Source organism: Acartia tonsa, chromosome 15 (genome assembly GCF_053477335.1).
Source record: "Acartia tonsa isolate MP-2025a chromosome 15, ASM5347733v1, whole genome shotgun sequence".
NCBI lineage: Eukaryota > Metazoa > Arthropoda > Copepoda > Calanoida > Acartiidae > Acartia > Acartia tonsa.
Genome location: NC_137274.1, coordinates 1607636 through 1622237, shown reverse-complemented (window position 1 = coordinate 1622237; position 14602 = coordinate 1607636). Strand labels below are relative to the sequence as shown.

Here is a 14602-nt window from a genome sequence, read left to right as displayed (position 1 = left end):
CTTTTATGACACACAGAAAACTGTCCCGAATTTGTATTAATTTTGAGGAACAAGACTCCAGTTACGTCATATTTTTCTTTCCCGAAAAAGGGAAGGGGGAAAGAAAAAAAAGGGAAGGGGGGAAGAAAAAAGAGATGGGAGAAAAGGGGGTTTTCCCCATCTCTTTTGAAGAGATTTTCTTCCCCCCTTCCCTTTTTCGGGAAAGAAAAATATGATGTCACTGGAGTCTTGTTCCTCAAAATTAATACAAATTCGGGACAGTTTTCTGTGTGTCTGCTTTTATAATATAGAAACAAGTTATTTTATAAAACATTACTTACGTTAAAACTTTTGATGTTCTCCATTCCATTCTTGGTAATTGTAATATATAGTCATTTCTAAACATCAAAATTGGAACATTTTTTCTTCAACAATTGGAAGATTTATTTATGCAACAATTTCATTACATTTAAATAAAATAATTTCCTGCTTATTCCAAGTGTCTCGTAAATGTGTATTTTATAATTTAATTATGTTGATCATATCATTAATTATATATGAAGACTAGAGTCTTCGCCCCTAGCCTCTAGAGGCTTTGCACCAAGAGGTAATTAAAAAAATAAATAAGTACCACTGAACATAGACGTCCAAGCTTTTTATTTAGGGGGGGGGGGGTAAAATTTGCTTGGGGGGGAGGGGTAAGTACCCCCCCTAAAATCTGTTGGCAGGGGTAAATTTTGTTTACCCCCCCCCCAAAATTTACCCCAGGGGTAAAATTTTTTGGGTGGGTAATTTAAATGTTCTGAAATTTTTAGTATTAAAAAAATTTTATGATAGATATTTTCTTTTCTTTTGGGGGGGGTAATCGCCCTATTACCCCCCCCCCCCTGGACGTCTATGCCTCTGAAGCTGCAAGAAAATAGCCCATAACCACTACAGGACCAGTAGGTATATTCCCTGAAGAGTAGAATCCAATTGGTTCAGTGGTTACCAAGATCTTAAGGGACGGACAGACAGACAGACATTACGCTACTTTTATTATAGATATACCCAGCTCATACCAATAACGAAATTAATTCGGAAGAAAATCACGAAACCTATACGTGTTTTTCAGCTGTCGTTGGGGGGCAACACATAGTAGAATTGTCCATCAGAGCCCCAAATATTATTTTAGATTAATTTCGCTTCTTGGTTATATCTGCATAAAATGATGTACATACCCACTGATGATAAACAAAGTTTCCCTTTTGATAGATTAAAGATAGTGGTTGAAAAGTTTAGACACTCAACTAAACAAATAAATCGTAATTCAATAAAGTCCCTAAAGTTGGTAAGCCAACGAATAAGAAAATGATACTATAGAACTTTTGGGACTAGTGTAATAAACAGCTCAATGTCCGCTCCCTCCCTGGATACGAACATATTCTGTTACTTTATACAAGGATTAGCGAATACGCCCCCAGAGGCCTCTAGGGTCACTTCAGGAGTGGGGAGTTGAATTTGATAACCAATTTTTTTAAATTTAGATTTAGAAGAAAAATAAATTGGAGGGTGGATGACCCCTCATTTTTAATTTTAATTAAAAATTATTTTTTCAGGGGGTATTTTATTCTATGTGTAATTTCTCTTGAGAGTCAGGTATTAACCTCCCCGAAAATAGTTATAATTTATAAACCTGTCCAGGACCTATAAGAAGCAACCCTGTAAAGGAGAACACACAGACAAACAGACAGACATCCTGTTACTTTATTATAAGGATTAAAATGTTCGTTTGTCAGTTCAATATTTAATATTTATTTATATTTTCTAATCACTTATGGTTAAATACATAGTATAAAATACAAAAAAAAAATAGCAGAAATCAATCAATATAAAATAATAGTTAATTATTGCATCGCATTATAAACAGCTTTCCGCGGATATAAAATAGTACAATTTGTAAAACCATTTCTATAATCCCTAATGGGCCGACGGCCCGGGCTAACAGAACTGGGATTAATTTTATGATTTTTATTTTATTATCCGTGGAAAACTGTCTGTAATATGATGCTATACATGATTATTCAGTATGGCTGAGAAACGATTCTAATCCAACGGATATTGATCGGTTTCGAAGCCATACTATTTATTTACAAAAATACAAAGAATATAAAAATAACAATATAATAAAAATGCAGAATAAAAAAATTAAATGCACTGTTAAAAATATTTGCGGGTACGCCCCTAGAGGCCTCTAGTGGCACTTTAAATGTTTTTTTTTTAAAAATAACATGTTACCTATCTATGTTGCGTTCAACCCTTTTTACATAAAAAAAAATCGTAACCTCCCCCAAATGTTGCGTTCAACCCTTTTTACATAAAAAAAAATCGTAACCTCCCCCAAATAGTTATAAACCTTCCCGGGACCCATGAGAAGCTACCCTGTTAAGGAGAACCCGATCGGTTCAGCGGTTAGCGAGATCCTTTGGTACAAACACACAAACAGATATCCTGTTACTTATACGGATAGAGGGTGGGGTAATAAAATGATAAACACCCCCAAAGACCCAATAACATTAAAATTATTAGTTGAAAAGTTTGTTTGAAATTAAAAATAAGAAGGAGGAGGGGGGGGGGTAGTGTTTAGTTTGTTTGCATATTACTTTGGGTCTGGTTAGTTTATATTGTCCATCGGGGACAACAAAACTGGTATTATCCTATTTTTTAACTTAATTATCCACGGTAAACTTTGTATTTTTAAGTAAAAAATGGTAAAAAATTTAAAGGGGTAGGTCAACGTAAAAAATTTTTTATCGGATTTTGAATTTAAAAAGTTAAAATTATAATAGTTATTTATAATATCATATTATAGACAGCTTTTTTATTTATATTTATATGTATATGAAAAAGTGTAAGATTAAAACCTGTGGCATTATCCCAGTAGGGCCAGAGTCACGGTCTAACAAAACTAGTATTGATTTTATGATCCTTTATATATTCGTCGAAAATTGTCTGTAATACGATGCTATAAATGATTCGAATCCGGTGGATAGGAACCGGTTCTCATCCATACGAAAAAACTATGTCTTGCATCGTATTATATCCAGCTTTCTACATGAATATAAAAATGTACAATCATAAGATTAAAACAATTTTATTTAGCCCGTGCCTTCGGCACCTCGGGGCTAAAAAACTTTATCCGCGGAAAGCCGTTTATAATACAATGCGAGAAATAACTATTACAGTATGGCAGACCGAACCGAATCCAGCAGATATTAAACGGTTTCGAAGCCATACTAGAGAAAAAAAACTTCTCATTTTCTACCAGATAGTTTTATACATTTATAACCTATTATAGACAGCTTTTCGCGGCTAGTATTGCGGAGAACCGGTTCTGATCCAGCAGATATTAATCCGGATATATTCCCCCCATTTGTAAATCATTTATAGTGTTAAGGTATTATAGACAGCTTTCCGCAGATTATATGCGGCTAGTATGGCGGAGAACCGGTTCTGATCCAGCGGAAATGCAGCGGTTTTACACTTGAACTCCGGCCAACTTTCTGACCATATAGTTGAGGATACCTCCGTGTCTAGTAGTAATGGATATACAATTGGTTGAAACGTTTGAGCACTCAACTCATAAACCAACCAGTTAAAATTCAATAAAACTCCCTAAAGTTGTTGAGCCAACGAATAAGAAAACGTTATTATAAAACTTTGGGGAAGTAGTGTATTAAACAGCCCATTGTTGCCTTGTACAATTTGTGGTTATGCCCCTAGAGGCCTCTAGGAGAACTTGAGAGGGGGGGAAAGTTGAATTCAATAACCCAAATTTTTTTATTAAAGATTTGAGAGGTAAAGTGGGCGGTGATTATTTTCTAGGAGCGATTTCTCTTGGGAGTGTGGTGGTACCCTCCCCGAAAATAGTTACAAACCTTCCCGGGACCTATGAGAAGCTATCCTGTAAAGGAGAACCCGATCGGTTAAGAGGTTAGAGAGATCCTTCGGTGCAAACAGACAGACAAACATCCTGTTACTTTACAAGGATTGTGACGGGGGAAATATAGGCTGTCACCACAGATCTAAAGGGATAAGACAATGGCCGATATATTGATGTACATCCCCATTGACGATACACAAGTAACCCCTTCTGTAGCTTACAGTTAGCACCCATAAAAACCTACCCCTAGACACGTCACAAGCCCTATCTACTCATTATACTCTTGGCCGCTCCCAGTTGAGCTTCAGCTATTACTCAGCTGCCATATGGATTTTTGGTAGAATTTTTAAGCTCAGCACCCATAAAAACCTACCCCTAGACACGTCACACGCCCTATCTACTCATTCTACTCTTGGCTGCTCGCAGCTTTTACCCAGCTGCCATATGGATAGGCCGCCACTATTTTTAGTAGTATTTTTGAGCTCAGCAGCAATAAAAACCTACCCCTAGACATGTCACAAGCTCTATCTACTCTTCATACTCTTGGCGGCTCCCAGCCGTTTTCAGCAGGTTCTAGCCGTTTAGCAGCTGGTACTAGAAATTTTAAAGGTGGTTATTGCCATTTACCATGAATCAAACCAAAAATATAAGTTGAAAGGATGAATTTGCCCTGAAAATAGGCAAAAAATGGCTGAGCTGCCAGCCGCTACTTTTCTAACTTTTTGTTCGATATAGGGAAAACAGACCTACCAAGGATTACACATTTAAATTTCAGATCAAAATTCGAATTCTAAGTGCTATTTGCTCACTGATTACGAGATGGTTTCATTTTTTTAAAACTGAATCATCAGACAACATTGTACAATGTTGTAAGCAAAGCTTCTCTATAATCAAGTCCTAAACAGATGGACCGACCCAGCTCATACCAATAACGAAATTAATTTTGGCATCTGTGATTGGTGGATTTAAAAAATCTGCGCTCTGATTGGATGTCGTACATCATTCAACCAATTAGAGCAGAGGTAGTCTAAAATCCACCTATCCTTTTGGTCAAAATTAATTAACTTAAAATGTATTTCCGCTTTTAGATAAAGAATTATACAAAAAAAATTTATAAAAAATCCTTAAAATTTGATGCAGTTTTTAAATCTCCCACTAACTTTAAAATTTCGGAAAACTTATATATCTTATTACCCAGGCATAAGAAATAGGCGTTATATATACTTTTAGAATGAGAAAAATATTACAAATCCATTCTAAGCAAAATTGAAATAAAAAGTTTATAAAATAGTAAATAAACTACAATAAAAGGAATTATATGAAAATATTATATTATATTATATTATACAGGCAACCATCTTATTTCTTGTTTTGAGAATAAAAATGGGAAGGGGGTAAAGAGGGGATGAAGAAAGTGTTGCCTGTACAAAATAATATGTTAGGCCATTTTTTTATTTTTTTACTTTTTTTAAAATTTTGCTTACAATGGATTCGTAATATTTTTCTTATTCTAAAGTTATATATGAACCCATATTTTTTATGCCTGGGTAATGATATAATTAAGTTCAAAGTTTTCATTCTTGTGGGTTTAAAAAAATCGATTTTTTCAATAATTACCCAGCAGAATTCAAAAAGTAAGGTGTCAAATTAAAGATCTTACTATTTTTGTTCATAATGGCCATTTTCTTCCTTTTTTTTGTTGCGTTTTAGTACCTTAAAATCGACTTAATTTTTTTAAAAACTTAAATTACTTTAAAAATAAGAGGTCTACAAAAAAACTGATTGCATATCTGGGAAAATTTTACATCTACTACTTACTAAAAGCACCGGCTAGCTATAAAAATAAAAGTTAATACACCTTCTTTACATACATACAAACAATTTTGACAAAAATGCCAGTTGTAGAAAGGGCAACGTCCCTATTCTTATGTCTCATGATCATCCAGAAACTTCCATAGTCTTCATCCATTGACTTGACTTGTCTCCTGAACCTTCTAGAGACAGATCCTCATCATCTAGATATACAAAGTAGATTATTATGTAATATTATTGTGCTCCCCCCCCCTCATTTTTAATTTTAGCAAATTTTTTTGGGGCGATTTCTCTTGGGAGGGTTGGTTTACCTTCCCCCAAAATAGTTATAAACCTTCCTGGGACCTATGAGAAGCTACCCTGTTAAGGAGAACCTGATCGGTTCAGCGGTTAGCAAGATCCTTCTGTACACAGGCAGACAAACAGACATCCTGTTATTTTAGTGTAAGGATTTAAAATGGTAGTCAATATTTCTATATATAGTCCACATAGAATAAATAACAAAAGATTATTTGTAAAAACATTATGTTTAATGCATTTTAGCGATCTTCAATTACAATTATCTTTTCCTATAAATATTCCTATATATATTTACTAGCGGCTTCGCCCCTAGAGACATCTAGGGGCACTTGAAGAGGTGGGAGTTGAATCATTAAAGTAATATATAACTTTAATGTTGAATCCCAAACTCCATTTTCCAATTTAGATTTTTTTTTAAATTAGGGGTGTGTAGTTGTAGTTATAAACCTTCCTGGGACCTATGAGAAGCTACCTTGTTAAAAAAAACTTGATCGGTTCAGCTGTTAGTGAGATTTTTTGGTTCAAACAAACAAACAGACAGACATCGTTCTTTTTTGTATCATAGATTAAACTTTCTATTTTTATATACAATTAGCGGATACGCCCCTAGAGGCCTCAAAGGACACGTAAAATTGTTTTTGTCAATTTATGCAGACACTTTATAATAGCTTAAGCTTAAAGATATGAAGTAAAAAATTGCGGTTACAGGAGCAATTTAAAGATTGCTAGACACCTGGAAGATCAGGACCTGCAGGATTATATCTAGAACCTGAAATTTACTTTAACACCTATTTTTTATGTTAGGCTTTACTACTAGAGGATATTTATTTTTCATAATAGGATGTACTCCTATAGAATATTTATTTTTTATTTATGTTTAAGTTTAAAAATGTTTTTACTCTTTACCTGAATTTGCCTAACATATTTTTCTGGCATCCTGTGCCCGACAGGATGGAATATTTAAAAAAATTCAACTTTCAGTTTTGTATACTGCCCATATTTAAAAAGTCAATTAGTCGATCATATCTTCTACACACAGAAAATGAGAAATAAAAAACCGAAGGGAGGATGTTCAACGCCTTCCCCCCTCTCAAGTCCATTAAGGGTCAAATAAGGGCCAACCTAAAACAAAATTATTGCTTTTTAACTTTGTCCTTTCATTGTAGATGAGGTTAATCTGATAAAGATAACTCACTTTTTATTGCGTCATGCTCTTCAACAGTCATTCCAATTGTAATTGTTGAAAGTCTCTGAAAAATAAATACATAACAAAACAGGGATAACCTCAAACATAATAGCAAATCTCTGAAACAGTAACACAACGAACATTAACACTTGTAGAATGTCAGAACTGAATAATCAGAATATTGATGTATAAGTTGACACAAAATTGTAATTATATTTGTTGCAAAACTGCATAAATACGGGATACTATTTTAGGACATATTTAATTTTTAAGGACTTGATATATAGATACTTTGCTTTTGACATTGTCATAGGAATCAGTATGCAAAGTTTGAAATCAATAGGACAATACTAATATGAAAAGAGCGAACTGTTACACAAAAAAATAGCAGTTACCAATGGAGGGACAAACCATAGAAACACCTTGCTTTTTAAAATATTATTTATAAAACCAGGATGGCAACAATTCAGTCAACAGTGTATGGATTCTTAAAAACAGACAAAACGTGTTATTTGACTAATTTTGGCAGTTAATCTTTCAGCAAAGTTCTGCGATTCCAGAATAAGTAAATAATTCTCCTTTACGAAAATTGTCCCCTACTGCATTACCAACATTACAAAGGTACACTTTAGACAGACTAATGGACAGACATTTCTAATTATAGAGTATTTAAGTTACTTAGATGTAGGTTTTTGTGGTTTAACCCATTAAAAACCCTGTGGCACTATCCATGCAGGACCAAAGTGCTCTCCTTTCCTCTTACTTGACCTAAATCATCTTTGAATAACCCATGATTAGAACGAGTTTTTAAATTGTAATTGGTTTCTTTCAATTTCAATTTTGATAAGTAAAGTTTTAAAGAGAAATGAGCATCTACTCTTTTACCAATTTTTCCTTCTATCTGTTGGATAATCTTCCCAATTCATAATTACATATTAGCTTAGCTGTTTTTACCTGCAAAGTTTTCTCCAGACTTGTAATCTTGTCATCCATCTCTTTCCTCAACTGGATCTAAATTTGAACATAAATATCATTAACTAGCAGCTATGCCTCAAGAGGCCTCTTTGGGTATGCTAGGTTGGTGGGTGGGGTAGAATTCACCCCCCCCCCCCCATGTTTAATTTTTGTTTTAAAGAGACAATGTGGAACTGTAAAACCTTTGCAAGACCTACTAGGATCAATACTGTAAATGAGAACCATATCAGTTCCTCGGTTAGCAAAATCAAAAGCTACAACCAAACAGACAGTTATCCTTAGTGATGCAATTACTGTTATTTCTAGGGGGAAAACTTTAGACAGACAAATGAATTTATTTTGTAATTAGCATCTACTCTTTGACTCACTTAGACCATTGGTCTTTTTATAATGCTTTAGGAGACAACAAACTTCTATAGGAGAAATGTGTGTTTATCTTCTGTTATTTAAGACAAAAGCTGATTTTCTAGGTTAGGATTTTGCTGACCATGTTGATCAATACCCATAACTATTTACCTGAATTTTCTCCATACTTGAAACCTTATCCATGTTTTCCTTCAACTGAATCTAAATACAATAAATGTATAAGTATAGATGGAGACAACTACCTTGCCCAAGTGCTGCAACTAGCAAATTGATTTATGCTGTTTTGTGGTTACTTGACTTTGTTTATATTTCCAGCACTATTGGCTGATATTGAAAAATCCAATTGAAAGATGGAAGAGGGTCTCCATATAAAGTTACATATAGCTCATGCTCCATGTACTATTTTACTTTAATCTAAATGCAAGATAAATGATATCAATAACTTTCAGTTTATGGGAATTGGGAGGAGGGAGAGGATATAAAAGTGAAAAATACTGACAAATACATTGAGGATTGGTCTATTGGGGGTAAGGTTATCAGCTCTCATGACACCAGAAGTATCTTGTACCTAGAGCCTCCAGCTGACATTAAATTGACAGAAATTGATATTTTCAAATGAGTTATTTGTAAATGAAATCTGTACCTGGTGTGTACTATTCATTTTCTCCATTTCTTTCTTCAAGTTATCTATCTCAATCTAATCAAAGAAAAATGCAAATGGTATTATCTGTAGTTGCAATCATTGAAATTTACTTAAAATGATGCAATAAAAAAATAATTGGAAATAGTATTCCTGTCTAGAACTGTTTGCCTTTTCTTGTGGTGACCAAACTCTGCAAGGCTTTCTGCAGGGCTTCTCTTTTAACAAAATTAACTAACTTAACCTAGCTTAAAGTAACAATTAACACCGGAACTAAGCTCTTATCAGAATATATAAGCTAGTCCTAATTACCTTGTGATTTTTTTCAATCTTATCAATGAACTCTTTTGATTTGTTGAATTTCATCTAAATAGATATCATCAAAGCTACAACTTCAATATATATATATACTAGCGGCTATGCCTCAAGATGCCTCTAGGGGCACTTTCAGATTATAAAAGTTTGCTAAAGTTTTTAAATTATCATGAAAGGATATGAAATATTATCAAGCTTTGTGTTAAAAAAAAATATTTTATCAAATAGATAGGATGTCTATCTTTCTATATTTTTATATAAAAGTGTTTCTTATTAATATTAAGAAGGTTTTCATTTTTCTTTAGGGAAAAGTACCTTCAATCACCCTAGATAAATCACCCCAAATTAAATTACTTTAAAAAATACCTAGTCAAAAAAGAACAATGATTTAGTGATACCTGCATTTTTAGTTGATTTTTACACAGGACACCAAAACTGTTGCAGTCATCCATTCTTGTTAGATGACTGCGACTGAAATAAATAGACATTATGAAAAAAATGCAAACAGAGGGAAATGAGGTGTTCAATTCCACTCCCCTCCCTCTTCAAATATAAGCCATCATATTTTAAAATTCTAAACTAAAGTTTCAGCCTCAAATTCAATAATGAATTGCACAGAGGATATGCCAACAAAGGGTTGATTGTCTGGTTGATAGTGATAAAGAGTAACAGTGACAATAAAATAAATGACTTACTAGAATGGTGTATCATTGGATATATCCTTGCACCAACGTGGTAAGGATAAGTATCTGGTCAAGCAATGGCCCTAAAACAATTGGATAAAATAAATAAAAAATTTATAATATTATTAAAATCGCACATAGCCAACAGGACCTTTGGTGACATGAAGGGCTTAGGTTGTAAAAATCATTTGAGTAAGGTCAATTTTTCTGGGAAGGGGAGGTGATTGGGAAAAAAGGGGTATATATTGGGTATCATTATTATATTAGCCAACTAAAAGTACCATTTTTAGAGTAAGTAATGTGTAAGTCTAAACTAAATTTTAAGTAAATTTGTTGTAAAATTTCAATTAAATTAAATTTCATAAACTTAATTATAGAGATGCTTTGCTTATAGCCTTGTACTTTGTTTTCCTAGTAATCAGTATTCCAAAAATCAGATGGATAGGATAATTATACCACATGAAAAATTGTTGTCAAAATGTCAAATCAGAATGTTTGAAATGAACGTAGGGACATTCCTATAACAAAACAACTAAAGGAATCACCATGTCAAGTTTGAAATAAATAGGACAACTATAAAAAGCCTAAATTAACAATGAGAACTATCCAAGATTGAAGGACATATTTAGGACCAATTCTAACATTTTAAAATTTTAATCATACCTGACATGCAATTTCCTTCTCTGGTAATCCAATATCTGGCATGAAGTGAAAAAGGTTGCATTCCAAGGAATCATACTAAAATAAATATTTTATGTTTGGCGCATTTTATAAAACTTAAAGATTTTTACCTAATCAATCAACAGAATCATTCTTATAAGAAAGAGGCATATGGTGCTTAGCCAAGGACAGAAAATTTGAAATAAAAAAGTAGGTTAAGTGGGTCATATGACGGAAACAAAGTCGCAGAATTCATCTTATTTTCACAGTAGCTTTTGAATGCTTATTTTAGGTTAGGTTAGGTTGTTGCCCTGCAGGGTTAGGCAATTAGAACAGTAGGGATAGAAATAGGAGAAAAGCCAATCCCCCCATACACACAACTGATTAAGATGCGGAGAGGTCTAACTTTTATGGGTTCAGAAAAATAAAAAAGTACAAGCCTGAAGTTTAAACAAAAATATTATCTTAAAGGGATAGTTCTACGAAGTGTATTTAAAGAGTTAAGGTACTTAGAGTAGTGAACTTTTATATGTCTTAGAAGAATATGATAGATATGATGGATAGATATGATTATATGTTAAAGAATATTTAACATTGACCAGACCAAACTTTTTTTATTGAACAATATCTAAATAAGTTAAAGTGATTTGCCACATAAATTACATAAGAATGGTCTATTTTTTTCCAAATATGTATAGCCAAAACACCAATATCAGAGAATCTTTTTCCACATATTTCACAAGAGTTATAAAAAAATTGAACAGGGGTTCCCCTTGGGACAAGTTACTTAAAAAACATAAAAAATAACGTCCAGTTCATTATAGGACAGGTTTTCTATCAATTCTTTTTAAAAAAATAAAGAAAACCGGACGGTTTACTTACAATATACACATTATCTCACGCGGAAATACCAACTAACCATACAATATACATACATATATATATATATAAAGACCATTATCATGTAATTTATGTTGCAAATCACTAACTTTTTTAGATATTGTCAAATAAAAAAAGTTCGGTCAGGTCAATGTTAAAATTCTTTACCATAATCATATCTATCCAATGCCTAATATATTCTTCTAAGACATAAAAAGATCACTACTCTAAGTACTATACTAAATATTTTATTGGTCATTCTTTGTTGTTATGTGTATTTTGTTGTATAAAAAGTTTGAAGTTCTATTAACTAGTAAATGCTATCTAAAGTTGTATTTATGACAAAAAAGTTTTTGCCATATATAACATGCAACGAAGTTGAAAATAAAAATGAAAAACTCATTTTTTAAGGAAAATCCCTAGTAAAATCTTTTAATTTTAATCAATAACTTTATATTATGCACTTCTACGTTATCTAAAATAAAAAAAACTTACAGTTCACTATTTTTTTTTAAATGCACTTTGTGAAACTATCCCTTTACCTTAAATGTGTAAGCTATACACTTTACATTTTCCACACAATGTTGAAAGCACTCTTCATTGGATGAGGTGTTAACAACTGGTGGACCATTCTGTGGTGGTAAGTGGATATAGGTCTTGTTTACCATCTCTGGAAAACATTCCCCATACCCATGCACCATGTAAACATTTACAAAAATGAGAACAATTATTTTCATTCTTTGGCAAATTAAAAAATCTGAAATGAAATGTTATAGATATGAAGTCTAATATTTAAACCCTAATTACCCATATTTCCATAATTTTTTATGTTTTATGAAAAATACTTTTCTTTATCCTAATTAAGGAGGGAAGTCACCCAGGTACAAGGTATAACCAACAAGCAAAAAAAATCTAAAATAATAATTGGGGGGCAAATGGAGAGGTTGTCAATTTTACAATTTGTGTTGCCCCCCAACAACAGCTGAAAAACACATAGAGGTTTCATGATTTTTTTCTGAATTAATTTTGTTATTGGTATAAGCTGGTAATCACTATCATTATGAATAGATAAAGCCATTTGAATCAATCTTCCATTTTTTTAAACTAAATTAATAGGATATTGTAGTATAATTAAGTTTTTGGCTTAAAAGGAGAAACATACTCATTTACTCTCAATTACTCTGGAAAAAAGTTAAGAGAACATTTATTTGATTCAGTTGTAATTGAGAGTCCATATACAGAACATTCTGGTTTGGAGTCGAGCCTTCTTCAGGCCAATTCAGCTACAGAAAGTCATCCTACTACTTTAACGAGTTTAGTTACAGACAAATATTCCACCTCCTCAACGCCTTCAGAGTTATACTGCTAATTAATACTTCTGTTTAATCAGACAGACAGTCATCCTGCTGCTTTGGTGTTCCTACACACAAACAGATATCCTATTACTTCAGAAGCATTTCTGCATAATTGATCAACAGTTTGAATCATTTAAATCTATATATATTTGCTAATAAAGTATTCGTATTTAATCCTAAATATAATAACCTTTTTAATCAAAACTGCTATTTAATCTTAGCTTAAATAAATACTTAAAAAGATATATTTTATATTTGAATTAGGTACCCGAAGCTACTCTATCATTTAATTCGTGTCTGTTGGTTTACATTTCAATATTTTAAAGGTCATAAAGAGGTTCAGAAATATTTTAGGTGAGGGTATGTCAACCCTCCCTAGAAAAATTGTCCATGAATAAAAATAACTTCACTTCCAAAAATATTTTCATCACTTACCCCAACCACTACCGATTGTATCAGAATACTGTTTATACAAATCATATTCAATTTATTGAAAAAGGGATGTAATTATTTGTATTTAAAAAAAATATTTTTCTAATGTGAACAATATAAGCAAAGCCTACAGCCATTGAGTTTTAGCAGCCTTCACACAACAACAACAAAAATAATAAATGAAAATTGATGATGAATATAAAATAAACTTATGTTTATCTAGTGTGTTGTATGTATGTCTGCAATTTTACAAATATATTCTCTCCTCTCATATATTACTGAAAGTATATTCTATGTATTATACATTATATATTGCATAAGAAAGTTGGGAAAGTCTCGGAAAATTTTCATCTGCATTACAATGTACATACACACCCAACAAAATAATCTTCTAACACTTTTAAAAGGCAATGCTTTTCTATATATATATATATGTAGGTTTGGTCCGTCCATCTGTCCGTACGTCCGTAACAGTTAGCTCTTTTAATGTAATGGTTAGCTTAATGGTTTGCTATTTTTGTAAGTTTAGACATGTTAGAATTGTGCTATCAATTTATAACCTTGCATGTTCATCATTCCTATAACAGTTAGGTATGATTTAGAAAGCGCTGCAAATTTATAATCATTACCAGAAAGTCCGTACATACATTTAAAATATGTTGATTATTAACTTTTTTGACAAAAATTAATATGTAATATAATTATCCTATTTATCTTTTTTGGGGGGTATACTGATTCTTATTATAACAAGGCTTTAAGCAAAGCATCTCTATAATTATGTACTAAAATGTATGTATGTCCTTATATATATTGATGTTACTTACAATTTTGTTATGCCTTTTACATTTATATTCTGCTTATCTAGTTCTCACACTCTACAAGTGTTAATGTTTTTTTGTCCTACTGTTTCAGAGATTTGCTTTATTAATGTTGCCATCTGTGTTTTCTATTAACTTTTAAAGACAAATTTCCGTGTTGAGCACCGAATAATTTCTCCCACCTTTATTTGAAATACATTGGAAGCAATTTTTGTTTAATACTTGATGTTCAAGTTAGTTTAAGTAATATTGAGTTCAGGGTAGCTTACAGATATAGCCC

At 32.3% G+C, this 14602-nt stretch overlaps 1 protein-coding gene and 1 long non-coding RNA gene across 3 annotated transcripts; both read right to left on the bottom strand.

Annotated features, from left to right (window-relative positions):
• Positions 1 to 3315: 3315 nt before the first annotated feature.
• Positions 3316 to 9233, bottom strand: LOC145307085 (uncharacterized). 2 transcript variants are annotated; one of them, XR_013875295.1, is made up of 5 exons: positions 9184 to 9233; positions 8691 to 8741; positions 8154 to 8210; positions 7209 to 7263; positions 3316 to 5916 (listed from the first exon to the last, which is right to left on the bottom strand). It is a non-coding gene; the product is annotated as an uncharacterized LOC145307085 (long non-coding RNA). The 2 variants fall into 2 exon arrangements; XR_013875296.1 differs by lacking the exon at positions 8691 to 8741.
• Positions 9234 to 9337: 104 nt separating this feature from the next.
• On the bottom strand, positions 9338 to 12470 carry LOC145307542 (uncharacterized). Its single transcript, XM_080150000.1, has 6 exons — positions 12260 to 12470; positions 10842 to 10916; positions 10191 to 10261; positions 9894 to 9966; positions 9493 to 9546; positions 9338 to 9424 (listed from the first exon to the last, which is right to left on the bottom strand). The coding sequence occupies exons 1-6, from the start codon at positions 12452 to 12454 to the stop codon at positions 9338 to 9340; spliced, it is 555 nt and encodes a 184-aa protein (XP_080006126.1). The 5' UTR covers positions 12455 to 12470.
• Between the last annotated feature and the right edge of the window lie 2132 nt (positions 12471 to 14602).

Excerpts from the sequence above, each read along its gene's own strand:
- LOC145307542 (XM_080150000.1), bottom strand. The coding sequence starts at position 12,454 with ATGAAAATAATTGTTCTCATTTTTGTAAATGTTTACATGGTGCATGGG. Across the intron at positions 9,967-10,190 it reads TCCAATGATACACCATTCTA|TCGCAGTCATCTAACAAGAA; the intron begins GTAAGTCATTTA and ends TATTTATTTCAG. Across the intron at positions 9,425-9,492 it reads AGATTGAAAAAAATCACAAG|GTTAAGTTAGTTAATTTTGT; the intron begins GTAATTAGGACT and ends ACTTTAAGCTAG.